The sequence below is a fragment of the Papilio machaon genome, chromosome 7 (genome assembly GCF_912999745.1).
Source record: "Papilio machaon chromosome 7, ilPapMach1.1, whole genome shotgun sequence".
Taxonomy (NCBI): domain Eukaryota; kingdom Metazoa; phylum Arthropoda; class Insecta; order Lepidoptera; family Papilionidae; genus Papilio; species Papilio machaon.
The window spans coordinates 2,932,225-2,959,495 of NC_059992.1; the positions used below are offsets into that span (position 1 = coordinate 2,932,225).

The 27,271-nt window shown below is 36.1% G+C and overlaps 2 protein-coding genes across 3 annotated transcripts in view; both read right to left on the bottom strand.

Annotated features, from left to right (window-relative positions):
• Positions 1-35: 35 nt before the first annotated feature.
• LOC106714040 (formin-2) lies at positions 36-11,298 on the bottom strand. 2 transcript variants are annotated; one of them, XM_014506972.2, is made up of 10 exons: positions 10,091-11,298; positions 7,722-7,886; positions 5,729-5,904; positions 3,296-5,468; positions 2,662-3,053; positions 2,371-2,580; positions 2,144-2,284; positions 1,288-1,471; positions 553-889; positions 36-239 (listed from the first exon to the last, which is right to left on the bottom strand). In XM_014506972.2, exons 1-10 carry the CDS (start codon positions 10,965-10,967, stop codon positions 131-133), a joined length of 4,764 nt encoding a protein of 1,587 aa, XP_014362458.2. In that variant the 5' UTR covers positions 10,968-11,298; the 3' UTR covers positions 36-130. The 2 variants fall into 2 exon arrangements, with proteins under 2 accessions (XP_014362458.2, XP_045534482.1); XM_045678526.1 differs by lacking the exons at positions 7,722-7,886; positions 10,091-11,298 and adding an exon at positions 6,657-7,455 and having other exon boundaries at positions 41-239.
• A 4,120-nt stretch (positions 11,299-15,418) lies between these two features.
• LOC106714127 (hemicentin-2) overlaps positions 15,419-27,271 on the bottom strand; it is a 41,554-nt gene continuing 29,701 nt past the window's right edge. Inside the window, exons 4-11 of the mRNA XM_014507077.2 lie at positions 23,450-23,646; positions 18,770-19,924; positions 18,107-18,666; positions 17,432-17,626; positions 16,924-17,125; positions 16,328-16,711; positions 15,831-16,229; positions 15,419-15,707 (exon numbers count right to left, since the gene is read on the bottom strand). Coding sequence (XP_014362563.2) covers positions 15,517-15,707; positions 15,831-16,229; positions 16,328-16,711; positions 16,924-17,125; positions 17,432-17,626; positions 18,107-18,666; positions 18,770-19,924; positions 23,450-23,646 — 3,283 coding nt within the window. The 3' untranslated portion in view covers positions 15,419-15,516. The remainder of the gene's footprint in view (positions 15,708-15,830; positions 16,230-16,327; positions 16,712-16,923; positions 17,126-17,431; positions 17,627-18,106; positions 18,667-18,769; positions 19,925-23,449; positions 23,647-27,271) is intronic.

Consider the following 27,271-nt stretch of genomic DNA (forward strand, 5'->3'; position numbering starts at 1 on the left):
ATAATTCACATACAGGTACATTTTGTGAGATTTTGACAGCAAATTCTTTTTTTTGTACTCCATATAAATTAGTAAGAATTGTGCTGTCCTATGTTTGTATGGCCGATTCCTAGCTCCCAGGTTTTAACACTTATCTTCTTGTACCTGACAATTTTTGAAGACGTGCCTTTAAACCACCTTCTTTCTTAGGCTGTGTCAAAGACTTTCTTTCGTCTTGGAGTTTCTTATTTTCTTTTAATCTGCAATTTGAAAAAAAAATTAATTTCCCACCTAAACTTATTATTTAGAAACAAGTTCTACACAAGTACAATTATTTTTATTATCATGAACTAGCCGCTAGCGACTAGTCTATGTTCTTGATCTATGCTATATTTCAGGGAAATCCGATGAGCCATTCTGTGGATACCTTCTAAGAAACATTCATTCATACATTTAAACTTTGAATGTGAATTCTATAAAAAATCCTAAAAGTAATTATGCTAACCTTACACAACTCTCAGACCGATTTATTATTACTATATCGGGTCTATTTTATGAGTTGTGAATACTCACTTTTCTTTTATGGCAATCTGTTCTTCCTTCTTGAAGATATCTTTGAAGTCACTGCAGAATGAAGTCCACAGCGAGAAGAACTCCTTGGGCTCGCACTCCTCTATTTTGCCACACTTGGGCGTGTACTGGTAGAATCTGACTGTGCCAATGAACTTGGCACGACACTCTTCTAAGTTATCGTTCTCAGTCTTCAACTTCTCCTCAGCCGCGTCAAGGAATGTCTTCATTTTATCTTTGAACACTTCCAATCTCTTTGTGTTATCACCACACGATGATACACAGTCTTCGTTCCTTTGAGCATCACATTCTAATACTTTCTTTGTCTGCTCTCTACAATCTGTGAAAGTAACAAACTAAAGACACGGAAGATACTTATGAGAAACAAATAATTATGGTCCAAGCGATGATGCACAAAAAACTACTACCAAAAGATAACATTTAGGACTTTAATTTATTTAGAGTTGGGTTAATCTGCTTTGAACCAGTTTCAAAGTTCAGGTCACATAGAGTTGAACCGTTGAGCTGCGGCTCAACACCTAATTGTCAGCCAACTAGCTGTGACCTGCTTTGGTGACTCGCAGGTCGAAACGCAAATCTGCACCGAGCCTTAAACTGATCTGCTTCACATATGTAAACAGTGACTAACATTATTAATGGACATAATATAGAAAAAAAAAATTGTGTGACTTTTCCAATTAACTGAATGCAGCAGACTGTTATATAGATTTAGATTACCTTGCAATCGTTTATCTAACTCGTTGAGATGTGCGGCGACATCAGCAAAGTCAATGGCGGCGGCGCGCGCCACGTCTCCGGGCTCGGGCACGGGCAGCGCGCACGCGGCCGACAGCGCCCCGCCCCGCGCACGCATGTATGTGCGCACTATGAAGTGCAGCAGAGTCACCTGCGAGTGCTTCGACTGCACGCACACATACATACATATATCTTAATATATATAAATCTCGTGTCACAATGTTTGTCCTCAATGGACTCCTAAACCACTTAACCGATTATAATAAAATTCGCACACCATGTGCAGTTCGATCCAACTTGAGAGATAGGATAGTTTAAATCTCAAATTATAGTCGCAATTTTAATTTATTGCTAATTATTTGTCTGTTATTATTTGACAATCACAATTATCTGTTAACTCCAAATGATTCTAACAGATGTCGATACCTTTCGACTGGGTTGAGTAAGTAATCAATAGATGGCGCTGCTATGGTAAATCTACGAACGTGTCATATAAGCTTATTAACTGCGCGCGGACGGAGTCGCGGGCGACAGCTAGTATTTATATAGATATCTATATTTGAGTCTTCAAATTATGAAATTTTTAAGCAAACATGTCAATAATATATACTAAAATGGGTCTACAGTTGAAAGAGTCCAATTTCACATTTATACTTTAGGAACATCTCTTGAACAAAGAAATAGCCATAAATTATACTTCAGTACAATAATGATGTACTTCTAAAAGTCGAAGTTTTGAAGTCAGCTAAAAACTAGTTCATAAAACTTTTGGATTACATTTAGTTTATCTAGTTTTCTCCATTATAATAAGTAAAACAAGATTTCTATATCAACATACCTTAACATCTTTCAGTTTGGCAAGTATCTCTAAGCCGAAGCCATCAGCCTGTCCCCTTTGACCGTTGCCACCATTCATGTAGTTGCCCAGAGTCAAAATAATTGCAAATAGCTGCTTCAATGGCTCACTTGTAGTAAGAAACTGTTAATAAATAAACATTTTATTATATGTCAAATTTATTATTATCTAGGTTTTTTTGTTTAAAATTGAAAAAAAAAATCACTTACCTCACATGTATGTTTTAAATTATCTAATTTGTGCATTGTTGTGTTCACACCATCCTCAAATTCAGCTTGAAACATAAAGCATGATATTCGTTCCGCAAAATTCGGTATCCCAGATAAATCGTGCAAGAAACTTTCTGGTTTATCTAATGGGATTTCTGGTTTATTACTTAAGTGGTCTTTTATTAGCATCAATTCTTCATCGGTTGCTCGCTTAAAAAAATACGAAAAAAAAAATTAATTGAGAAAACAAAAATAACATTTAAAGAAAAATAATAAAGTGAAAATACTTACCAAGTCGTAAATCTGTTGTAATGCTTCTAAACTGACAACAGATGTATCAAAATTATATATAGCATTTTCTATTTCAGAAAATTCCACATGTAAACTTTGTGCCAATATTCCTACGTTCTGTGACCGCTTGCTGTCAAGTAATTTGACAGGCTTTATCTTCGCTTTAACCTCAGTTTTCTTTTTTGCCGGTGCTTTAACAACTTGTCTTGAGAAGAGATCCGTAAATTCATCAATATTATCCAGTTTCGCTTCTTCAATTTCCAACCACAAAGGTTTCAATTTGCTCGATTCTGAATCTCCTTGGTAGGCTGGTTGTGTTGGCGCGGCCAAAATACGTGTCCAGTATAACGGTTTCATAGGAGCGGCTGGTTTTATTGGTGTTTTCCTCAATGCTAGAAGATAAATATAAATTATAAAATGATGTGATGCTAAATCTACTTGTAAGTTATAAACATAATAAATTATCACCTTAAGTATTGAAAAAATAAATAATAGAATAAAATCCAACTACACATTATTAAAAGCCATTTAACATATATCTATCCATAATATTAGCATTATATTAAAACTTTCATACACTTGGTTATGAACAAACATGTAAAATTTTTAAAAGTCATATTTTACCCGTACTTACTGGCTCGTTGCATGTTCCATCCGCCGGCGGGAGGAGCAGGGAAGGGCAGGGGCCCGGTGGCTTGGTGCGCCGGGGGACCGGAGGCATTCAGTGGTGGGGGAATAGTACCTATAGACTGGCCTGCTCCAGGCATAGGCGGAGGAGGAGGTCCTCCTCCTGGTGTTGGGTGTGAAGGCGGCTCCATGCCGGGCATCGGTGGTGGAGGAGGCATCATCCCAGGCATAGGTGGGGGAGGAGGCATCATCCCAGGCATAGGAGGTGGAGGAGGCCCCATTCCAGGCATTGGTGGTGGTGGCGGCCCCATTCCAGGCATAGGAGGTGGAGGAGGCCCCATTCCAGGCATTGGTGGTGGTGGCGGCCCCATTCCAGGCATAGGAGGTGGAGGAGGCCCCATTCCAGGCATTGGAGGTGGAGGAGGCCCCATTCCAGGCATTGGAGGTGGTGGCGGTCCCATTCCAGGCATAGGTGGAGGAGGAGGCCCCATACCCGGCATTGGGGGTGGTGGAGGTACCAAATCTGGCATTGGAGGTGGAGGTGGAGCTATTCCAGGTATCGGAGGAGAGGGCGACATTCCAGGCAAAGGAGGTGGCGGAGGAGGAGGAGGAGGAATACAAGGTGAGGTTGGTACTTTGCTTGTCTTGATATTCATGATAGTTGTAATTTCATCGGAAATTGCAGGTGATGATATAATTCCTACTTTAGAACTTTGCAATGATGTATCACATTTTTCTGGAGGTGGGGATAGACGTTTCTCTGGACTGGAGTAATATAGCTCCTCTGATTTTTGGGGATCTGTTTCTGTTGATGGCGTAGTTATTTCCGTATTTGAAACAGATGTAGATGCGTCTGTACTTGAAATAGGGATATTAGTTCCCACAGTTGAGGCAATTAAATCTTTACTACTATCTTCTCCATAGTTGGATTTACTCTCTTCAGATAAAATTGAGAGTGACGGAAGATTTGTTATTGATATTGGTAAAGACTTTGATTGTGCTGGATTTACGTATGGTGCGGGAGTCATTAGTTCAGGTGCTATTGATTGTGTTCCCGGTGCGGGTGGTGGTGACGGTGTTTTTCCAGGCATAGGTGGAGGAAGGGAAGATGATGTGTGGTTTAACTCCGTACTAGACAATGTTGCATCCCGAATTGCGGGTATTATTTGAATATCACTATGTGTCTCTATCTGTGTGCAATTTTCCTCTGACGTTGATGCATTAACATAACTAGCTGAGCTTTCACTTTGCTCATCAGCAGATTTTTGTGACTGATCCAGAGAAGATTGACTTAGTTCTGATGTAACATACTGATCCACTTTAGAAAAAATAATATTTGTAGTGGACACATTCTTTAAACATGATACATTCTGAACAACAGTTTCACTTTTGTTCCACATATGTTCATGGTTACTTTTCTCATCGGTCAATTTGCTTGAAGTGTAAGTACTGGCAAATGAAGAGTCAGAGGAAGTATCATATTTTTGACGGTCAGAACTTTTATCTGGAAGACTTACAGCATCACTATCAATAATTTGGTTATTGTTATCTAAGAAATCATCTTTACGCAATGGTTTATTATATTCTCTACTTTTATTTAATTTACAATAATTCTCTATTCTTTCAGATCTTTTTTCACATTTATCCCCAGCGTCACCCATCTGATTTTTATAAACTAACCTACTTATTTCTTCTGTATTAACATCATTATTATTTGATATTATTGGGCTATCATATTTAGTTGTACTTATCACAGGACTAATGGTTAGTTTATTCTCTTCATTGAGTGTCATAGAAGTCTGTACTTCTTTGTCAACTAATAGCTCAACTTTATCTTTTACTAAATTACTATCTTGCATTGAATTAAAGCTATTTGGTAAATTCCTGTTCAACAATTCAATTTGATTACTTATTTTAACTTTTTGCAGCAGATATTCTGCCTCTTGTAATTTCTTTTTTAATTGCTTTATAATAGCTTTTGCCTCTTGAATATCAATTGTTTCATCATTATTGTTTTGACTGTAGAACATATTGTTATCCATGGCAGTGTATAATGTTATATCACGGGACATTTGATTGGTTTCCTTGTCTGGTGGCCATGAGCTTGTGTGTAACCTTCCCGGAGTAACTGGTTGTGAAACTGGTGCCTCCATATGTGCCCAATAATACATTAGGTTTGGCTGAAAATCAAACATTACAAAATGTAGTGTGTTTTCATAAATTAATTTAAAATTTTACAACTCAACATAATTTTTTTTTAAATTCCTTAGAAATCAATTTCAAAGAATGAAATATTATAAGATTTTACAACGGTTGAATAAAAGTTACTTTAATAAATACAGACATATATTGTGGTAGTTGAGATATTATGTTTAAGAGATACAGAACTTAATAAGTTAAGTTTGAGCTGAATTTTGTATGTAAATATTTTCAATCATACCTTAAATACATTTTCCGTCGGGGCATCTTTATCTGATATTTGTCGTAAAACTCCAGCTGCTAACAGATGCGTGCAATATTGTATCCCAATATTTTTCAGATCTTGAGTACTTACAAGGCTTTTAAAGTTACCGTTGTCAGCAATCGATGACACGAACCAATTAAGTAGCATCTGCCCTGAAATTGTAAATTTGACTTCTCAAACACGTGGAATGTAAACAACAATTTAGGTATATAAAAAATCAAGAAAATTCACACGAAATTTGTCACAAAAACAATTTTTTTGACATTTTGATTTTGACAGATTTTGAAAGATGTAATGTTGCTAGCAAAAATTCTTCTAATTTTATAAGTTTCTAAATGTAGAAAATTATAAATAATTATAAATTTATAATAATTATTCTAATTAATTGTAGGTAATTATTTTTAAGCTGTGCGCAAAAAATGACGTTGTTTATGATTAAAATTACATCTCAACATGAAAATATTAAAACAAAACAGCTTCTATTCAGGCAAAGAAAAAACAACATAACTTAAAATTTTGAATGACCTCCTTTGCGGCGTATTGCCTATTTTGGATTAAAAGCCTTCAAGTTAAATAACTACCTATTAAAATTGCTTATTGGCTTATAACATTCGGCGTCTTGTTTATTTTCCTATAACGTCAAAAGATCGCTGGAGTTGAATCTAAGCCCAAATATCATTGTATGCAAAGTTCTAGTCCCTTGGTTATCACGAAATTTCATAATCATTGATTGTTATCTTATTGTAATTGACATTTACAGTCTTTATAAAAGTGTACTAAAACTATCATATTTATCTATGAATAGTAGAATATGTATCAAACTTTAGGGTGCAGATCAAATCGACATTACAATTTTGATCCAACAATCGATAATACGTTTTGAAAAATAAAAGTCAGTTGTTACCTATGTTACGTTCAGTACTATATTCTCGAACATCGCGCTTAAACAAGCGAGATATTTTCACAACGTATAAACATTTACGATCACAATCTCGTCGTATCGCCACTTTAATTACACCCGATCTCATGTCCCACTCCACTAACGTCTCATAGAACTTTCTTTTCGTATTGAATATAACAATTCGAAACCACTCCACCGCACGATCCATGTTTATTGTCATAGTTTTGCGAACATAAGGCACTAACGTTCGATCATTTTCCAACAATGGAGTTTTACGGAATAGTTTTCTTCTAGCACGTCTCACTTTGGTGTCAAAATCGACGAGAGCAAAGTCATCGGAATGCAATCCCAGCACGGTGAGGACGTTGTGGACGCCTCTCTCGGCAGAGTTTGGCTTATTCAACAACTTCACATAGTTGTATTGTGCCACGGAGGAGTTTGTGAAATTGACTCGACTGGTTGCCAGTTGCATATTGGCAAATTTGCACTTCACTTTGCACACGTAAAGTCACGTACACACTTCGCATTTCTCGGTATCGCCGCTGAGACTGGAGTGATTACGGATAAGAATTAGCCTGTTACATCTACCTACCTATCTAATTGTTCATAACTGATAATATTTTTTATCATGTCACTCATTCATATACTTAATTGTTCAGTCGACGATAGCGCCAGGCGTCCTTCGACGTTCTTTATTTGATGTTAATATGTGCGTAATACATGCGGTAAACAAATTACTTTTAGATAGCGTTGCTAGGTATCGAGTATTATCACTGTAGTAATTATTATATAGTGTCATTTAAAGGATTTATTACACACGTAAAAAGATCAGATTCTTAAGCATTCGTAGTGTAATGTCTTCCCTATTTTGCACAAAAACAATATAACAAATGGCTACGAATTTATTTTACGAAATTTACGAATATTTCGTTTCGTACAGAAACTTGTACCTACACTAAGACAATAGTGGTTTCGAACCTACGACGCGACGATGTGATCTAATGTCCGTACTATTATACTGTTGGTGCACTCCTATTCTTACACGCGTACGTGAGCAATTGAACAAACCTTCAAACTTCTCATAGAGCTGAAAGTCCAGTTTTTCTGGCACGAACCTGGGCCGCGCCACCTTTGTATCTGTCAGCTTGTCCAATGTCAGCGAGGCCACTTTTCTTAAAACGTTAGATTCCGCTACGGGCACATCGCTGAGACTCGAATGTCGTCGGTCAATTTCTGTAATAGGAACAATTCAGAATCAGTTTTAGATATTTTTTTCAAGCGGAAATTTGGATAAAAATTCAATACTTATGTTGTCAATCTTAAAGAAGACTTGTAAAAAATATAATGTAAATATTGTGGATGGATAGGTAAAATATAGAACTCAGCGTCTGAGTTGGCACCATCATCATTATCTCCCTGAACTTGTCCCACTTACGTAGGGTCGCACCATGTTTCCGTCCTCAAAATCATTTTATCTGCCGTCATCTCCATCGTCAACCCAAACAGAAAAATACTCGTCTTACCGATGTCCCAATTCAAATCAAGTATAATATAATCTATCTATATATATAAAAGAAAGTTGTGTTAGTTACACCATTTATAACTCAAGAACGGCTGAATCGATTTGACTGAAAATTGGTGGGCAGATAGCTTAGAACCAGGAATAGGACATAGGATAATTTTTACCCCGTTTTCTATTATTTTTTTTTTATTTCGCGCGGACGGAGTTGCGGGTAAAAGCTAGTATAGTATAAATCAAGTATATCAATTATAACAGTATATTTCCTGATATTAATTTACTCTATTTATGCAACTTGGACTGTTGTTACTCAAGTGAAATCAATCATGTGTAAAATGTTGAGGAAGGTAATAGTTTTTCTTCGACGCAGCAATGCAACAATAGTCAGCCATCCGTTACGATAATTATTATTAAAGTGTATAAACAAAACTATTACATTTGTGTACACTTAGATTTATAGTTTTAAACAATAAAGACTTTATTAATAAGACGTTTATACTAATGATGCCTTGATAAAATTTATTCTTATGTGCAAGATTACATATTGCTCCGAGTTTACGTTGCGGTGAAGGATTACGTTCTTTACGCATTATTTGTGTACTTTCTCTTCGTCTCAGTTCTTAGAAGTTGTTCCATTTCATATAACATGTAATGAAGAGGAAAAATGAAAAATATAAGTAGACATTGGTATTTAATACCACATCTTAATAAAAATCATAGCTCATGCTATGTATAAAGGAGTTAAACGGACAGTATTTTCCATATTATAGACTCCTTTTCTATTATATACTATACATACATTTGTCTATAACGATGATAATTCAAAACAAACATGTTATCACAAGTTCAGTTCAGAGTTCCTTATTAGTATTATTAATCTCAAAATAAATGTTAGGAAAACTAATTAAAAGCAATAAACAATATTTTGTATCATTTAAATTTGCAATCATATTTATAATATAACAACTAGCTGCGCCCACGACTTCAGCCGCGTGAAATAGTCTTCTGTTTGCATTTTTTTAATTATTTAGTCTAATTAATTTACTATAACTTTTATTTTGCACCCTTGAAGGTAAAACTTTACAAAATTTAAGCGTCATATTTATTTATATCAAATTAACAGCCTAAATTAGAAGTGTCAAGCTTTAAACTGTGAAAATGAGGATATTATCATACAAAATTTCAACCCCCACTTTTAACCCCTTATAACTCTTTTTCGCATTAAAAAAATAGCCTTTCTCGGGGTCTAGTCTATAACATTTCATTTAAATTGGTTCTGTAGCTTTGGTGTCAAACAAAACAGACAGTTACATTCGTATTTATAATATTAGTGAGAATTGTAATACTTAATGAAATTGTTTAAAATATCTTGTATATTTTAACTAATGTGGGCGCTTAAAACGTGACCTTTTTTCATACTTGATGCGCACTTCAATAATACGCCGGTGTATGTACAGTCAAGTACTAGAATGAGTAAATATTTATGTTACAACTGTATAGCAGGTGCAACACAAAAGTGTAAAACTGGTTAATTATACTCAATGTATGTATGTATGTATGTATGTAAGAATATAAACATGAAAAAGGTAACGGTCCCTTAATTTTGTCGAGGTTCGTTTAACAAAGACTACGACTCTACATATCTATCTACATACGTAATATTTGTTATGCTTTTCTCTTTGTAAATTGTACGTTTGGTTTCTATACACAATGTTGTGAATTTATTATATACAAATCATTGCTTGTGTCAAGTAAATAACTTATGTAAACATGTGCATAGGTTTTCACTATGGCATCTATGACTTTTTCTAGTTGCGATGATATTTTTGTGGGGAATTTAAGGAATATGTACTTGAAAAATTTGACGTGTATTCAGATTGTACGATATGTTTATCTTAGATAAGAAGTATTGACTGACCGCTATCGACGAGGGCGAGGGCTAGAGCATCGGGCGCGCTCACCGGCGGCAGCTCCACCTTGCGGTGCTTGGACACCGTGAAGGCGGTCTGCCCGGGGCAAGCCTTCAGCCGGTTCTCCAGGAATTCATGGCTGCACTCGTTCGGCTCGGAGTCGGACTTCGGCCTCGTCAGTATACCACCCATCGTGTATACGTCGACGTCGCTCGGCTCGCAGTTTTCATCGAATACGTCAGTTGCAATTTCTTTTTCCGTATCTGGCGTTCGTGTCGCGGCGGCGTCCGCGTGCGGCATGTTTACAACCGGCCAGCCGCTCTCAGGCGATGTGTCGACTGAGACGCCGGCGGGCGGGGGCGAGAGGGCGCGCGAGGGCTCGTCGTGCGCGCTGTCACTCTCTGCGGAGTAGTAGCACTGGTTGAGCTCGACGGCGAGCGGCGTGAGGGGGTCCGTGAACACGGACTCAGAGTTGGAGTCATCGGGCGCGGGGGCCGGGAGCGCGGAGTCGCGGACGCGGGTCGGTGACCGGCGCTCGGCGCGCGCGGCCGCGGACCACCTGGACCCCGTTACCTCCGAGTGCTCGCTGCTCGTCTCCGCGGCCCCCGCGCCCGCCGCACCGCCCCCCGCGCTCCGGCACGATGTTTTGAACACGCACTCGGCCGTATCGTTATCGGATGCCTCGATCGCTTCATTGTTATCGGAATCAGGCGTTTTATCGGCCTCCCTGTCGAACGCCTCTCGTTTCGCGAGGCTCTTTTTTCTCGCTCGTTTCTTGCCGTCCTTGACCGATCCTTTCCTGTTCAAATTCCTCATGAAATGTTTCCCCTTCGCTGGCGACTTCCCAGCCTTCGACTGTTTTTCATGAGCTTGGGCGTTACCCATTTTTTGGTCTTTTTAATGAATTCACTAATTAGATAAGAATATGATAAATAAACATTTATTTATAAAAACAAATGAAACATTTTATAAAATAAAAATCTAGTAGAAACATTGTCACAGCCCTTGAAGTCCATTTGCGATCTCCTGGGCTGAAGTGCTCCATGGCGCATGTGCCAACGAGCGGCTAGATCAATAATCAAAATATCTTGCCTAGTTCAAAAATGTATAAAATCAACAGACCAAATATAAACTTTGATACAAATCAGTTTTATCAATCCATTTCCAATTAGATTAAAAAAAAGCAAGCAGCTCATGTATCTTTTGTTAATGCGTTTTTATATAGTCAATGAGTAATGAGCGGCAGATGGCGTTAGTATCGCCCTTAATGATCTTCATTTATAGGACGTGCAAACCAGTCTTTGTACTTGCATTTAACTAGTTTTATTATTTTTATTTGAGCGACGAAGCGTCTGTACTTAGATCGATTAATGAATGTAAATATAATACACTTTACAAATCAGAAAGTTTAAGATAAAAAAAAGTCTATAGACTTTGCAAATACGATATGACTTATGTTTATAATGATGATATGAGAAAAATAATAATTTGATATTGCGTTTGCGCACAAAAAGGCTTATACTTGAGTTATCATTTTAACTACTACTTACGGGAGGTAAAACAATATTTCTGTTCTACCAGTAGTACCAGTAGCATTACAAATAAAAAGAAAAAAAAAGTAACAAGTACTTAGTTCTAAATTACATCATTATACTTACTCACACTGTTGCATTTAAATAGGTATATTTAACACTAATATTAAGATAAATTAATCGTAATTTGGAGTCTGTATCAGTGAATTACAAACTGTTAAGATAAAATGAGGGTAGTTGACAAAAATTTGAAAAATAACTATTCTACCTACCTATAGTAATCAATGTATTGTTACTGTGTTCTTTTTCCTTAGCTGTTTTTTTTCTTTGACTTTTAGTTGAAGAATTAAAACGATGAAAATATGTAAAAAGTTTTTATTTTTCGAACAGTCTTACATGAATATTTACAAAAAAATATTAATTGAATTATAATATCTAATTCGTAGATCGCCTTAAATTCTAATAAAAATGAATAATATGGCATTAAGTAGTAATTGTCCAATGTTAGTATTATTTATATTTAATACATAATGCTACAAGATAAACTACCTTCAAAAATAAAACATGTTACAAGAATTTTTAGAATCCTGGAAAATCAACGCCATCTATCTTGTACAAATGCTTACAATAGAAGTATTAAACAATGACAAAGTTTAGTCAGTTTCTTTTGCTCGGAACACTGTAACAAAAACATTATAATTATGTTCGTTCTCTCTGAAAAAGTTAAAACGTTTCATGCAGATGTCTGCAGAAACTGACTTTGTTTATAACTTGACCAGGAAAATATGAAACCTGTCATGGGGACGATTCATTCGCCTCCTTCTATAAGTACCAGGAAATTAGTTCGGAGATGTTTTATATTTCTGGTCTGACTGTACATTTATAAAATTCATTGTGAACACATTCATCAAGCTTACCATATTGTATTCTAATTATTTACATTTATTAAAACACTACAAAAAGTGCTTTCACGTAGCTTTTAATTCTAATAGGGTTGGCAGTATCGTGGTTATAATGGACGCAATATTTTATGAACAAAATAGTTCTGGATATAAAAGAATAATTAATTATAAAAAATTGCTTTTAAGACCAATAATTTCGTAATACAAATTTATATAAGTATGAAAGAGTAATTTTTGAGACATTTTCTATATTTTGGAAAGACAAAGTTAAACAATGTCACTTTTAAAGAAGTAACAGTAATATTTGATTTAAATTCCATCGAACATTTAATGAATACTAATGCAAAATTTACAAATTAAATGTTAGAAAAATATTTACTTGTATAGAAAAATAATATAAAGTAAACATATGCGTTTTCATTAACTACTTATCTAAATTTAAAAAAAAAAATTACACGTCGCCTACACCAATGACACAAACAAACTTGTACATAATTATTGCATAACTTTAAACATACAAATTATTGAAAAATGAATAATAAATATTTTAATGTTAAATCACTTATATCAAAAAAAGGGTTGTTCCGTCAACATTATTTTGGACGGCAGAATCATTGTGAAGTTACCGTTTCTAAAAAAAAATTGTGTTTCGACTCTTTAGAAAAACATAATAGCATCCCTCTTACTCTCTAAAAGTCAAAGAGCAATATATTTATTTTACAGGTATTGCAGTATACAGTATGACAAATCAAATTATACGTCAGTTTTCAAAAAAAAAAATCTTAATTATAATATAAGAAACAACCCTATAGTCTTAATTTCTATAAGTACAACAATTTCGAATGCTGCGCCGAAAAATATACAAAAATTTAAGTACTAAAACAAAGGTGGGCTCAATTTTCGATGATATTTAATTCACACGCTATGAAATATAAAAAAAAACGCGAGAAAAATATTTAAATAAAAGAGAAAAAAAAATTTAAAAAGAAATTGAGATTTTTTTCTAAATAAAACGAATGTTGTCACGTCATAATTCTATAATTAATTAGACACTTTTTGGCTATTTTAATTTTAAATGGGAATAAAAATTTTACAGCCTTATCAATATGAATAAAGCTGTAAAATTTTAGAGCAACATAAAAAAAGGCTTTATGAATAAAATATATAACAATCTAAGGAAAAAATAGTTAAATTCATATACATCAAGCCCTTCCATAATTAATAACTTGACCTTTGAATAATAGAAAGGACAGATAAAAAATAGTGATAAAAAACCAATATGATTAATGGAGAGATAAACTTTATATCTAAAAAGTATCTACTATCAAGAATCAAGACGCACAACATATACTAATTTATTCTTTAAAAATCATATTTTAATAGTCAGCAAATGTAACCAAACAGTTTATTCCAGATTATTCCATCAAAATGACATAAGACTTTGTCTAAGAAAAAAAATGTGATATGTATGTACAGTAGTGTAATGTTGAAAATGAAACTTTAACTACATAAATATAAAGGCCTGAATCAATAAAAAGCTTTAAAAATTGTTTTATTTAAGTATCTCCAACTCCAACTCTCTACTCTATTGGAATATAACAGGGGCTATTAACAGCAGTTTATTAAGAGAGGCCTTAACATTATAAAAATAGGCTACAATCATATAAAAAATATTTTACAGAAGAATTTTTTAATTATGTGGCGCGTGTAACAGTTCCCGATTATAAAAAAAAAAAACTAAATTAATATTAAACATTTACAATTATCCTACACATTGCAGTATCAATTAATAACTTTGCCTCTCTAAAACTATTACATATTTCCAATTATGTTATTTTAAATCTTTCTTATTTGTGTATATTTTGAAATAGTAAAATTATTTTTGTAAAATAATTATATTTAATTATAAAAGGTTGAAAATAAACAACATTCATATACTGAATGAACGAATGAAAGATGGATTCAGTTGTGACGTCACAAATGTCACGCATGCGTTAACATTTTTAAATTAAGAATACGCATAGCTGTTTTTTTTTTAATTTCAGAGAGGCAAAGTAAATGCGTATATCAATCATAGTAATTATTATTAAGCTTGTTGGCATTTTAATATGACAATTCTGCACAGATTATATAACCTTAATAACTAAAACGCTTTATATTTACATGTGCGTTAAAATTAGTAATAATGGCTGTGAGAGCTCTACAATGTCAAATGCCACAATTTTTATACTTTAATAAAATTGTTATCATAATATTAAGTACGAGATTCGTTATTTATATATAATAAGATAGATATAAGTGTCAATCAAGTATGTTTATATCTAACTTATATGTGATAGAAGTGTCTATACAATCAAAATAAGTAGATATAAGATTTTCTAATTATGTTGTATGTAATATATAGAAAATATGTATTGTTAGTAAATATAATAATTCCTATTTCTTTATATAAATGGCAATAAGTACATTTCAATGTAACTTTTAGCCTCGTGTATGATGTAATTGTGTGACTTTGACTCAATTGTTTGGAAGCGTGTATGATTGAGATCTATCAGAGAACTATGAACTTAACTAAAAGTATAATTTATGTAATTAGTTTTATTTATAGCATATTACTATCATTCTTTTAAACTTATTGAGTAGCTGCCATATTACTATGTCTGTATAAAGTTTTTTTTATTTTTATGGAGTATTTAATATTGAGTTGAAATGCAACTTAGTAACATTGTTGTAAAACATACAAGTACAAAATATTTTCAAATACCGATTTAATATAGAACATTTATTTAGTTTTTTTAAAATCAATTTAGTTGATTATGAAAATTATAACAATCATGGCATCAAGGCGTATACTACAAATAGTAAAATCAACCTTTAATCCTATTGAAAAAAAGTTGTATATTGAGATATTTTCCCCCTTTATAAAGTCAGTATTGAAACATCCATAATATTGAATATAATAAAGCCTTGTATACAGTAATGATGATAACTCGTGTGTGTTCATACTATGATCTCTCGTATGACGCGACGTGCGCGGGAGTTGGGCGTGGAGTAGCCTGACTCCAGAGACTCGTCGTAGCTCAGAGACAGCGGCGGCGGCTTCTCCTCAGCCCCGCCCTCCTCGCCCTCCGCCCCGCCCACACCACCCGCGTACGTCTCCGGCAGACCGCTCACCTCGTGGTACGGAGACTCTGTAAAAAAAGATCCGTTTTAAAACCGCTGCTGTATGAACTAAGGGAACATGGAAACGTAAACGGAAAGATCTATGATTTTTTTTCAAGTAATAAAACAAGTTAAATAAATAAGCAACTGACCCGTGTGCTGATCCATGCGCTTCTTGGGCTTGTGAACGGATGCGTAGGAGTCGGAGCAGTAGTCCTGACGCGAGGGGTTCTGTGAAGTGCGCATGTAATCAGTGCCGGCGGGGGCGTGTCCGGTGAGAGGGGCGTGGCCAGCCAGCTGGGCGTGGCCGGTGTGGGGGGCGTGACCGCCGTGCGGGGGGTGAGGAAGCGGCTGGTACGCCGCATAATCGTCGATGGTGCCGTAGCCGGCGTGCATGGGATCGTAGCCGTAGTTGCTGGTGCGCTCCAACATCATCATGCCGGGGTTGTTGGCGGCCGCCATCTTCATTTGCCACAGCGAGTCCTGCGAGTTGACGCTACCTCCGTTGTTGCTGTTCGCGTAGCCTTTGTCCATGTAGCCCGTGTTGACCCCTGGTAAGTGGTTAAATTGTACTAGCGTCTTGATATTTTATAAAACGAATTTTAACGTCAGGTAAAAGATTTTTGGTATGATTTTATGGTATACTTACAGTCCAAATTAGACATGTTCTGTCCGACATGTGTGGGTGTGGTGTGCGGTGCGATGTGGTACCCGTACGCGGCCTGTGTGGCGTATACAGCATTCTTGGAGTCGTCCATAGTAAGGTCCATGGAATGTTCCAGAGCTTTGTTCTCCATACCCGCGTTGGGGTACTCCATGTAGGGCGGCGGCGCCTGATTCTTGGGCGACGTGAGCGACATACCGTGGCCTATTGAGGCCATTTCATAGTCCTTCTTTTTCTTCTCTGTACGTTTGCAGCGGCAGAAGATGAACAGAAGACACAGGAAGAGAACAAAAACGATCACGGAGACGACGATCGCGATCAATGTTGCCGTGGTTAGGGCCGATGCTTCTTTGATGTACGCTGGACCGACTGGAACAAAAAAATATTCTTTAATAACAAGAAAATCAGCTACAACCGCGATATATATCACAATAGCTTTCTTAAATTTTACAGTTATACTTCTTCCCTGACTTTGGGAGTTTTACATGCGATATCTGTGACATTTAAGACTTTTTATTGTTAGCGAAGACAACATTATGCATCAGTTAATATGCAAATGCATGTTTGTATCAGATACTGACTGTCAGCTTCAACGTATTCGCTGCAGACGTCCTGCTTGTGCAGCAGACAGAGGCGCAGACGCAGACGGGGGTTGAGGTCGTCCATGGCGGGGGCGGAGGCGGCGGGGCCGAGGCCGAGGCCGGGAGGCCCCGCGCCCGCCAGCGTGCCGCGCTGCACACTGCTGCTCACCCCGGACACGCTTAGAGGGATCGTTTCCACAACCTAACATCATAACATACAGTTAAATATAAATAACTTATTAATGTAACAAATGCAAAGGTTTAGATGTATGGATGGATGTATGAATGGAAGTTTGTTAGCATATATATTCAAAACTGCTGCATGGATATTACTGAAATTTGGCATAAATGTTGATCATATCGTGGAAGAACACATAGGCTATTTTTTTTTTAATTTCGCGCTTACAGAGTCGCGGGCGATAACTAGTAGGTACATATAGATTAAATAATTAAATCCCTTTAAGTGTGGCAGTTAAGCACGTGTAAATGTTAGTTTTATTTAATTTACCTGCCATCCTCCGGACCTGCCGAGACCCTCAGCAACGGCGACGAGGCCCAGACACGTGGGGCCCACGCTGAACACCACGGCGCGTGTGCTCGGGTCGTACGTCAGCTGCTCCGGAGGCAGGATCTTGTTTACTTTCGTCGTCACCGTTATCTCGTTGGAATAGTTGCTCTGACCCTTCGTGTTTACTGCTTTCACCTGGAAATTAAAGTATGGAGATCATTCTCACACGAAAGTGGCGTATTAGCTTCGAATGTGTTAATTAAAAAATTATTATTTATTATTCAATCTTAAAATTTCGTATTCTTAGTTTTGTTTTTAAACACTCGGCCGATATATGAGAAATATTGTTCAATTGGACAGATGTAATTTATTAACACTTTCATGTACTCGTGTATGAGCGATAAGAGTAAATCAATTTATTGAACACCGTGCAGCTCGTGAACGATATTGCAGTATTGTACATTCTTACGTACTCGTAATTTGGGATTTTAATTATTTACATTTGTTAAACAAGGTATGTTACAAGCGGTGATAAAATAAATGTGTTTTATTCAATTAAAAGACTTCGTCAAACTATCACATATAGAGTGATTAAAAATGACACCAAAAATGAATTCGTTCAGCATTTAGATCAAAAATTTAGAAATGTATGAACAGGTATAAAAATGAAATTACCTTGAAAGAATAAGTATTGTGCTGGTCCAATCTCGTGACGTTGCAGGGATTTGCCCGCATACAGTCGTACTCCTTCCATTCGTTGACGTCATTGCGGTTGCCGGCGCACTGCTCCACGGAGCCTGCGCCTCTCGCCACTCTCCTGTACCACACGTAGTAGATGTTGGAGAGGCCGCCGTCGAAGCCCGACTCCCACTTCAAGGTGACGAAGGTCGACCCAATCTTTTGACTGGTCAACCCTCGGGGTGATTCCGGGGCCCCTTTCGGCTGCAATCGTATCTGAGGTCGAATGCTTCCGAGTGAATTTTTAACAGTGCAGTAGTAGTCGCCGTAGTCTTGAGGCTTCACGTTTCTTAATTTTAATGTACTTAAGTACGAATCGTTGTCCTCGGTGACTGTCGTGATGTCATAGTGATCCGATGATGATAATGGGGAGTTACTGGAGCCGTAGAACCATAGGAAGTCGGGTTTAGGATAAGCCTGCACCCTGCAAGATATCTCTGCTGGCTCCATCACATCGAATGCGACCTTCTTCTGTTGTCTGATCGAAATCGGTTCATCTGAAATGTAAAATTTCACCATTAATATAAGGTATTAACTTATAACGATGATACAGATCTCATTTGGACGGTATCGAAAACATGAAATATGTGCAATACTTACGCTCTATTCTAAGATGCATAGAGGACTCGATCTTCTTGACTTCATTCTCTACGGCGCAGGTGTACGAGCCCCGGTCCTCGGGTATGAGGTCGTTGCCGTTGGGTCGGGCCTTGCCGTAGAAACGCAGCGTGCTCTGCACGTTGTACACCGAGTCGCGACCCTCTGTCACGTCAGTCTTCACCTCGTACAGGTTTACATCGGGTTTGATCTCCGAATTGTTCTTGTACCACTTTACGTTCGGCAGCGGCTTGCCGAATGCGCTACAAGATAAGGAGAAGTTTTGTTCGCGCGAACGTTTGGTCGTGTGCGGCTGAAGCTTGGACTGAAATCGCGGAGGTTGGTGAACTTCTAAAGTGACCGATGCCAGCTCGCCGTGTCCTAGTTCGTTGGTCGCTTGACAGTGGTAGACGCCCTCGCTGCCGAGGTGAGCGTTCGGTATGTTGTAGGTGACCCCCGTGGCCAGGACTATGGGGTTAGCGTCGGAGGTGTCGATGTCTCTGAACCAGCGGTACTGTGGCGCGGGCCAGCCGGGCGGCCGGGCGCTGCACGTGAGGGTGACGCCGGCGCCCTCCTGAGCCACCGGCCGCTCCGGTGTGATGTGCGCGCGCCCCGGCTTGTGTCGCACCAGCACCGCCACGGAAGCGCTGCTCGCTCTCTCCGCGCGATTCCCGTTGCTGGTCGAAATTATATTGACAGCTCGGCAAGTGTACGTTCCGGCTACGTCTGCATCTACTCTGGTGAGTGTGAGCGTTTTCCCCTTCTGTCTGAACTCGGGTTTCCCCTCCATGGTCCACTCTATGGAAGTAGGTTCCGGATTTGCGGAGACTTCACAGTGTATTTCAACATTACCGCCCTCCTCCGCTTCGTATGTTTTGGAATCGATGGTGACGGTGGGTGGAAAGAGCACGTCCAGGGTTATTTCGTTCTCGCCGGGCCGGCCGAGTCCGTTGTCCGCCGAGCAAGTGTACTGGCCGGCGTCTTGCACTACCACTCCTTGAATCGTGTGAGTGAAGGAGTTGGAGATGTACTTCCCGTTCCTGGTCCACCGCACGCTGGTCACTTTTGGTTTGGCGTCAACTTTGCAATCCATTGTAGCGGTGCCGTCTACTTCTATGCGGAGAGGATTTTCTGGCCCAATTTCTACTCTTGGAAAATCTGTGGAGAACAGAGTATTTGTAGAAAAGTACACAATGATATGATTTAGAAACTAAAAGTAAAATTGAACGTGTTCAAAACAGATATCCTTTAAGGGAAAAAAGCTTGACTTAAAATTAAGTAGATTAAAGTTAAGGACTGATCGGTTGTTACCAAATACTTTACTAAGATTATATACAAAACGACAAAACAAAGCTTTCGTTTAAAGTTCACAGCGTTCAATCAACTTAAAGTAGCCTCATATGATAAATATTTACAGCATTGATTCAATTAATAAATATACTCTAAGTGTTGCAACTAATCAGTGTACGGCATAACTTGAAACGCATGTGGCTGATTTTTCATAACATCAAAAATGAATCAAATAAAAAGTAAAATTTTGTACACGGATGTGAGCGCAATCCGTGAGCTATAAAACTCTATGATACCTCGCAGTCTTCCGCCATCATCTTTAAATCAAAACCTGCGCAACTATTTCACAATCTCATTGATTACATTTAACCAGAAAATCTTACGAGTAACGGATGTACTGGTGTTCTAGTTACTACGTGCGCAGACGCGGACGCCGACAGGCAACAGGCGAATGTTTATGTCTGTCGGAACTACGTCCAATTTAGAACATACATCGCGCTCATTAGCGGTTCGTGCTTTTCATTCGGGTCAGTTGATGCCAGTCTGGAGGCTGGCGGATAAATAAACAGGTATATCACAAGTACGGATATTTACAACGCGTCTGTACATTGCAATGCGGCGGTGTACGTTGCCCGCGAGAATACCGGATAAATCCCGTTCGGTTTTTTTCTACAGTTTCTTTGTGATTGATAGCTAAAGGAGCTATTTAAAAGTCTTTGAAGTTGCTATGATTCGAATCAGAGAAATTAGAAAGATTTCCATAAAAACATGAACAAACATTTTTGATGCATTTGCCAATTTTTGTGATTTTATTTCAGTTTAGAAGATTTTATCACCTATGACTATGAAAAATTAAAGAGAATCAAGATTACATTTAAAAATAAAATGAATTTAACATAGGTACAGGAGATACGCACATGGTATGCCTAACGTTAAATATTTCTCAAGCCGATTCGTTATACGCGTACGTAAAATGTCAAATTGCGAAAGAATGAGAAGATTCTGACCAGATGCAAGTCTGTATTTATCATTATGATAGTTTATATTGCTTTAGGAAATTACAATTCTAGCGTTTTACGTTAAATGTATTTTTTGGAGTAATAAAAATAAATATAACGCGCCATTGGATATAGGTTAAATGTGCAAGAGTTTTATAAACATATTGCAGCAATATTTGTAAGCGGTAAATGCTGATTTAATGTGATTGATAGCTAAAGGAGCTATTTAAAAGTCTTTGAAGTTGCTATGATTCGAATCAGAGAAATTAGAAAGATTTCCATAAAAACATGAACAAACATTTTTGATGCATTTGCCAATTTTTGTGATTTTATTTCAGTTTAGAAGATTTTATCACCTATGACTATGAAAAATTAAAGAGAATCAAGATTACATTTAAAAATAAAATGAATTTAACATAGGTACAGGAGATACGCACATGGTATGCCTAACGTTAAATATTTCTCAAGCCGATTCGTTATACGCGTACGTAAAATGTCAAATTGCGAAAGAATGAGAAGATTCTGACCAGATGCAAGTCTGTATTTATCATTATGATAGTTTATATTGCTTTAGGAAATTACAATTCTAGCGTTTTACGTTAAATGTATTTTTTGGAGTAATAAAAATAAATATAACGCGCCATTGGATATAGGTTAAATGTGCAAGAGTTTTATAAACATATTGCAGCAATATTTGTAAGCGGTAAATGCTGATTTAATGTTAACGAGTCTTTTTACATTTAAAACTATCGTTAGATTAATTGATACTGAATATAACAGAACTACACAGTTGTGGTACAAAACTCATCATACTCTCAATACTATCTCCAAACGTTTTCGGTCCCATTGTGTATCGGCAATCGTAGAGTAGAGCATTTCGTTCGTAGCCCCTGTAGTACTAGTCTTTGTACAACATCAGTAGAGTGCTTAGCCCCCGTGACCTCCTTGCCACAGAATCCAGGGGAGTTCTTTTGTTTGCAATTAAACCCCCTGTGTGTCTGTATTCCTGCATTGTAAGGTTTTAATCAATGCGAGTAGCATTCTCACATACTAACGATGGGGATATATGTGACTTTACCCTGATGCACTAAAGTAATTAATATCTTTCGTATACCTAACCTAACTGTCTATTGCACATTATTTCCTATAGTGAAAACATTAAGTTCACGATAAAATTAAACGTAAAACATTAATAGTGCTACAACTTTTAATAAGGCTTTGTAAAATTGGATCATACTTAAATTTTCAAGATAACGAGGAATGTCAGTTAATGATCACTCCAATTTTGAGGTAGACAAGGTGTTACTAGTTAGTCTAATAAATCTTGCCTCTAATAATAGAGCGATAGGGATTTACTCCGAATGGAAGATTTCGAGAATTATTTGGATTAATAAATTATTTGGAGGTCATTTACATTGATTTCAAATGTTTTGCTTGTTAGAATTTTTTTAATTCAATCTTTTATCTGATAGAGAATGTTAGTTTTAAATAAGCTTTTAGAATAAGACATCGCGGTGAAGCAATGCTCCTGCATATGGATTACGCAAGAACGACGTTGGTATATTTTTAGCGAATCAATAAATATCAATTTGTAATGTTAAAAAATAAGAGTGCGCACTCGTTAAAAATTAAGTATACTGTCTTAATTTTTAATATTGCTATATTTTGATTTCCTATTGAAAAAAATAGCAATTTTTTGTTTTTAAATTTATGATTTTTTACTAGCAATAATTTTATCGAGCGAAAGGCGTCGGATCGCAGTCACCTGCCGACCGGTTCAGCTCATTTCAATGCAAAAGCGAACCACAAATTAGCATGCACCGCATGTCTGTTTTAACAATTTTTGTTACATTTTGAATTCTCTTTCTGATTACGTTGATAATTAATAAATATAATTAGTCTCACACGGCTAATTTAAACGAAGTAATTTTAACAAGCTGCTGTTAATTTACGTTAAATTTAAAATTGACTTTTGCTTTAAAGGCAATCAACCACAAGAAGTTAAATAATTTATTAATTGTAGTATAAAACGTGCTCTAACGGAGATTACGCCCGGATCGACCAACCTCGTTCCTAACAAGCAGTAGGTCTTACGAGTCAGACAAAGACTAATGTGCATTTGCAAACAGAGGCATTCAACAGCATACCTTAAGAATTGTTCAATGTTATAAAAACCACAACATAAAAAGATCTTAAGAAATTCCGCTATAGTGTACCTGCCTATGTCACTAAATACAGTACAGTACGGTTATTTTATTTATTTAAGTGATTCTTTAAACAATTATTATATTGATGCAGTAACCATGACAAATATTCTTATAGAGTAGAGTGAAAAGGCAATTACTAAACTAGAGCATACTAATTAATTAACACATGCTCTTGATGTGTGACTTACAATTGACACTAAGCTGAACCGTCGCGTTGTATTGTCCACCTGCAGCCATGGCGCGGTTCCATACCACACAGCGGAAGACGGCTCCATCGTCCTCTCTGCGCGGTGTCAACACCAGCGTGGCTACGGATGGCTCGGCGCGCGTGCGCCCGTGCTCGAGCGACGCCTCCAGCACGCTGGGCGATCCCTCGCGGTACCATCTGCAAATACACTACTGTTAAAAAACTAAGGAGTTTTACTAAAGAAAACATTCAACCATAATAATAGACATACATTTCTGCATTTGCACACTGTCTGTGTTGCCAAAATCGTTTGATAGAATAATACTTATGCGATTTCCTACACATTCTCTAAAGTTTACCAATGCTATGGAAAATATGACTTCCTTTCGTTAAAATTAAAAGCTTTGGAGTTTCTTAAACGTTTAAAAAATATTGTTTTACAACTTTAGGTTTAGAATTTGACAAGACACCTGGCTTGAAACACCGGATATCTAGAAATTGTTAGAATTACTTTTCATGTAAATAAAGCACTCAATTCAAACCCGGTGGGATTCACCGACCACCTGCAAATTGTAGGAAGCGATTTATTAGGGTTGTATGCCATATAAATTATTTACTAAGATTTGTGGCCTTATGCTAAACATGTCATTCCTTGACACATTTAAAACCTTATAAATTAAAAATATAGCGGCCATTTTAAACCTATTAGGTCAAGTGATCTCCTATGAAAAGATTTTAAAGTAAAAAACTGTTTTAGCAACGAAATAAAAGAAACTAACTTGAATAAGATTGCATGTCCGCTGAGATAAATACAAGTTATTTTAATTAAAGCTGCAGTTAAACGATCTCTTATGAAATAAATGTTGAAGTTTTCTAAAGAAAAACTTCGTAATTTCTCAAAGTAAAATAATTTAACGATATAATTATATAAATAACGAAAATATATATAACCAGAGATTGCTAAAGACTTAAAGAATTGCAACTGATGTATTCAAATACGTATTAAGAATATAAATCAGCAAGACTAGTAAATGAAAACTACATTAGTCTAGGCTACCAGGTTTTAAATTAAAGTACATTCATACATCTTAGACAACGTCTATGTTTAACATGTTACAAGTAATTACTTGATTTTGTCTATAGTAAAGTTAATGTCCATTGGTAAATAACATCAAATATGTGTCATGCTTGTATTAAAATTCCCGTGGGTACTTTCTAAAAATTAATTTTATTAAGCTAGATAGTAACATAGCATCTTGAGATCTGAATCTAACTGTTTGTTGGAAAGGAAGTATACTGGTAGAACAAGGACACTGAATAAGTATCTTTAATTTGGCTCTCTGTCTCACGGATAGAAATGTGAAATTATAATTTGCACTATATTATGTTTGGCGTATAAATTACGAGTCTCTAAACGGCGGAAAATGTATCGTAATAAACGTAACTTTCTTTGTATTTGGACAAAGGATTTATTGGCTATTAAATCACCTTTTATTGAATACTCCAAGTCCATTCATTTAACGATTAAAAAGGTTTAAGTGCTCTACAAGATTTGGTAGATTTATAAGCCAACTAACACTAGTAACTATTACAACCGGGTTATTCAAATATGAAGACAGTTTTTAACATGTTTTTTTTTTAATTAAGAAATATTCTCTATTTAAAGTAAGCATTTTTTTTATTAATAACTTGATTAGTTTTCAAACTTCATGTACATTTGCGAAAATTCAAGAAAAACAATTGAAGATTTATTAGTAAAAGATATCGTGAACATAAGTAGGGTAAGTATGTTCAAATGCTCTAATTATTGAAGCTTCAGTTCGGTTCATACATAAATAGCATTTAATGTATTTTATTTATTAATTGTATATTTCATTTGAATTTATGTTAACTTAATAGAATCATAAATTTTTTTATTTTGTTAATAGAACATATTTAAAATATAAAATAGAATATATTTAAAAAATAACTAGTTTAGCCCTGTAAAAAGATATCTGTAGACCGCATTCCCAGATGATCTGCGGCATTAATTAATTACAAGTGGATTCGTTAGGCAGAGAGCCGAGCAACAGATGTTTCGACATCCTCGCAGACGGCCTTACAGAGTTCGTTTAACTTGCTGTATAAAAACACTACAAACGTTTAACTCATATTCATTGTTACAATGTACCTTTGAAACAAAATCCTATTGTAATTGAATTAAAATAGAACATTCTTAATAATAAATAACTGTAAAGTTTCACTGTCGAAATTTCTATACGAATCTGTGGCACAAAGGCATGTCATACCTGTCATTCTCTTATCGTGGGTTACTGAAACCAAATTCGCTGTATAAAACATATTTTCATCCCCGTCATTATCTTAAACAAAGCAGAGATAACAGTAAGTTTTTAGACATTTTGGTCTCAGAAACCCACGGTTAGACAATTAAGAAACAATATGTTTGTCTGTTATTCTAAGCCAAAACATAACGTATTCAAAGATTCAATGAACAACTATGTTTGTTTAATTAGTGCTGGATCAATCAATAACAAGATCGGTGCTTGCTCATGAGCTAGAGTATATTGAATTAATTACAACCAGTTATTTCAAGGTCTTCATAAACTGTATGACACGTATGGAGAGACTAGATGGTAACGGTATGCGACAATACGAAGTAAGACAACATCTTTAGCTAATACGTTTGTATTACATTTTTATATCCATACTCAAGAGCCGTTTAATGTAAGCAGTCCCTTAATGATCATTAAATGAATCTACTTATATAATCAAGACGGTTTTACGACAGAATGACAAACATTTTGTACACAGAAACATTTGAAATTATGAGTATTTACTACAATGATGTTTATTATAATCAAATAAATACTTAAATGGCATAATATTTTACGTATTCAAATTCTTTGTATCAAACGATGACGCCATGTGTAAACTAAAGGGGATAGATGCGTCACGTGTTTTATGGACTTGGTAGACAAAACTCGCAGCTGTCTATATAAAAAACCTTCTCTCATCTTTATAGAAAAAACTAATAGGGACCGACAAGAGTGATGGGGATAATGTATTGTGAATGGGGAACTATTTTTATCAATTTTAAACGACCAAGTATTTGAGATTACGGATATGTTACTATTAGAATATTTTAAAATGTAACACTTAGTGTGTTGTTAATTTGGTTAACTTGTACACACGTTGTTATGAATATATCATGCTGTAACAAGTTACCTTTATTTTTTCTCTTCTTATATTATTATAAACAATGTTACCAAATAACAAAAAAAGATTTCTGCTGAAAAAGACTGCCGGAGATATATACGAATTACAAATTCAAAACCACACAAGAACTGAGAAAAAGTATTACAATAATATCGTGTTCTTAAACCATTCTTGTTCTTGTCTTTGTATATAATAATATCTTATTTTGACCGACCCTTCAAAAATAATAATGCGTAGAGAGCTGAAATATTTTTAAAGATAATGTAGTTGAAAGCAATGGTATTTAATGTCCACATATAACTGTCAGTAACTCAATAAAAGCGTAAGTTGGGGTTCGAAAATTGTCGCTTTAAAGTACTTAATACATTTAAAATTATCTGAGAGAGGTCACATTAACAGTACCGAGTGGCATGGAGAAGTGCTAGACTATGTAAAAGGTTTTTTTCAAACAAGTGGATGGCGTTTGGAAAGCATATTGAATACGTCACCGGAAAAATCTTTAAAGGTATTAAATTAGAGTTTTAGATATAACTAAAAAGTTACTTTTTACTTCCTACTGCTTATCCTGGAGTTATGATTAAGTAAAAAATTCCTTGAAGACTTGAGT

Bases quoted from the DNA above. Each gene is read 5' to 3' on its own strand.
- LOC106714040 (XM_014506972.2), bottom strand. From the start codon at position 10,967: ATGGGTAACGCCCAAGCTCATGAAAAACAGTCGAAGGCTGGGAAGTCG. The intron at 2,285-2,370 runs GTAAGTGATTTT...ATTTATTAACAG, and splicing joins ATTTAAAACATACATGTGAG to TTTCTTACTACAAGTGAGCC. The intron at 240-552 runs GTGAGTATTCAC...TTCAAATTGCAG, and splicing joins CAGATTGCCATAAAAGAAAA to ATTAAAAGAAAATAAGAAAC.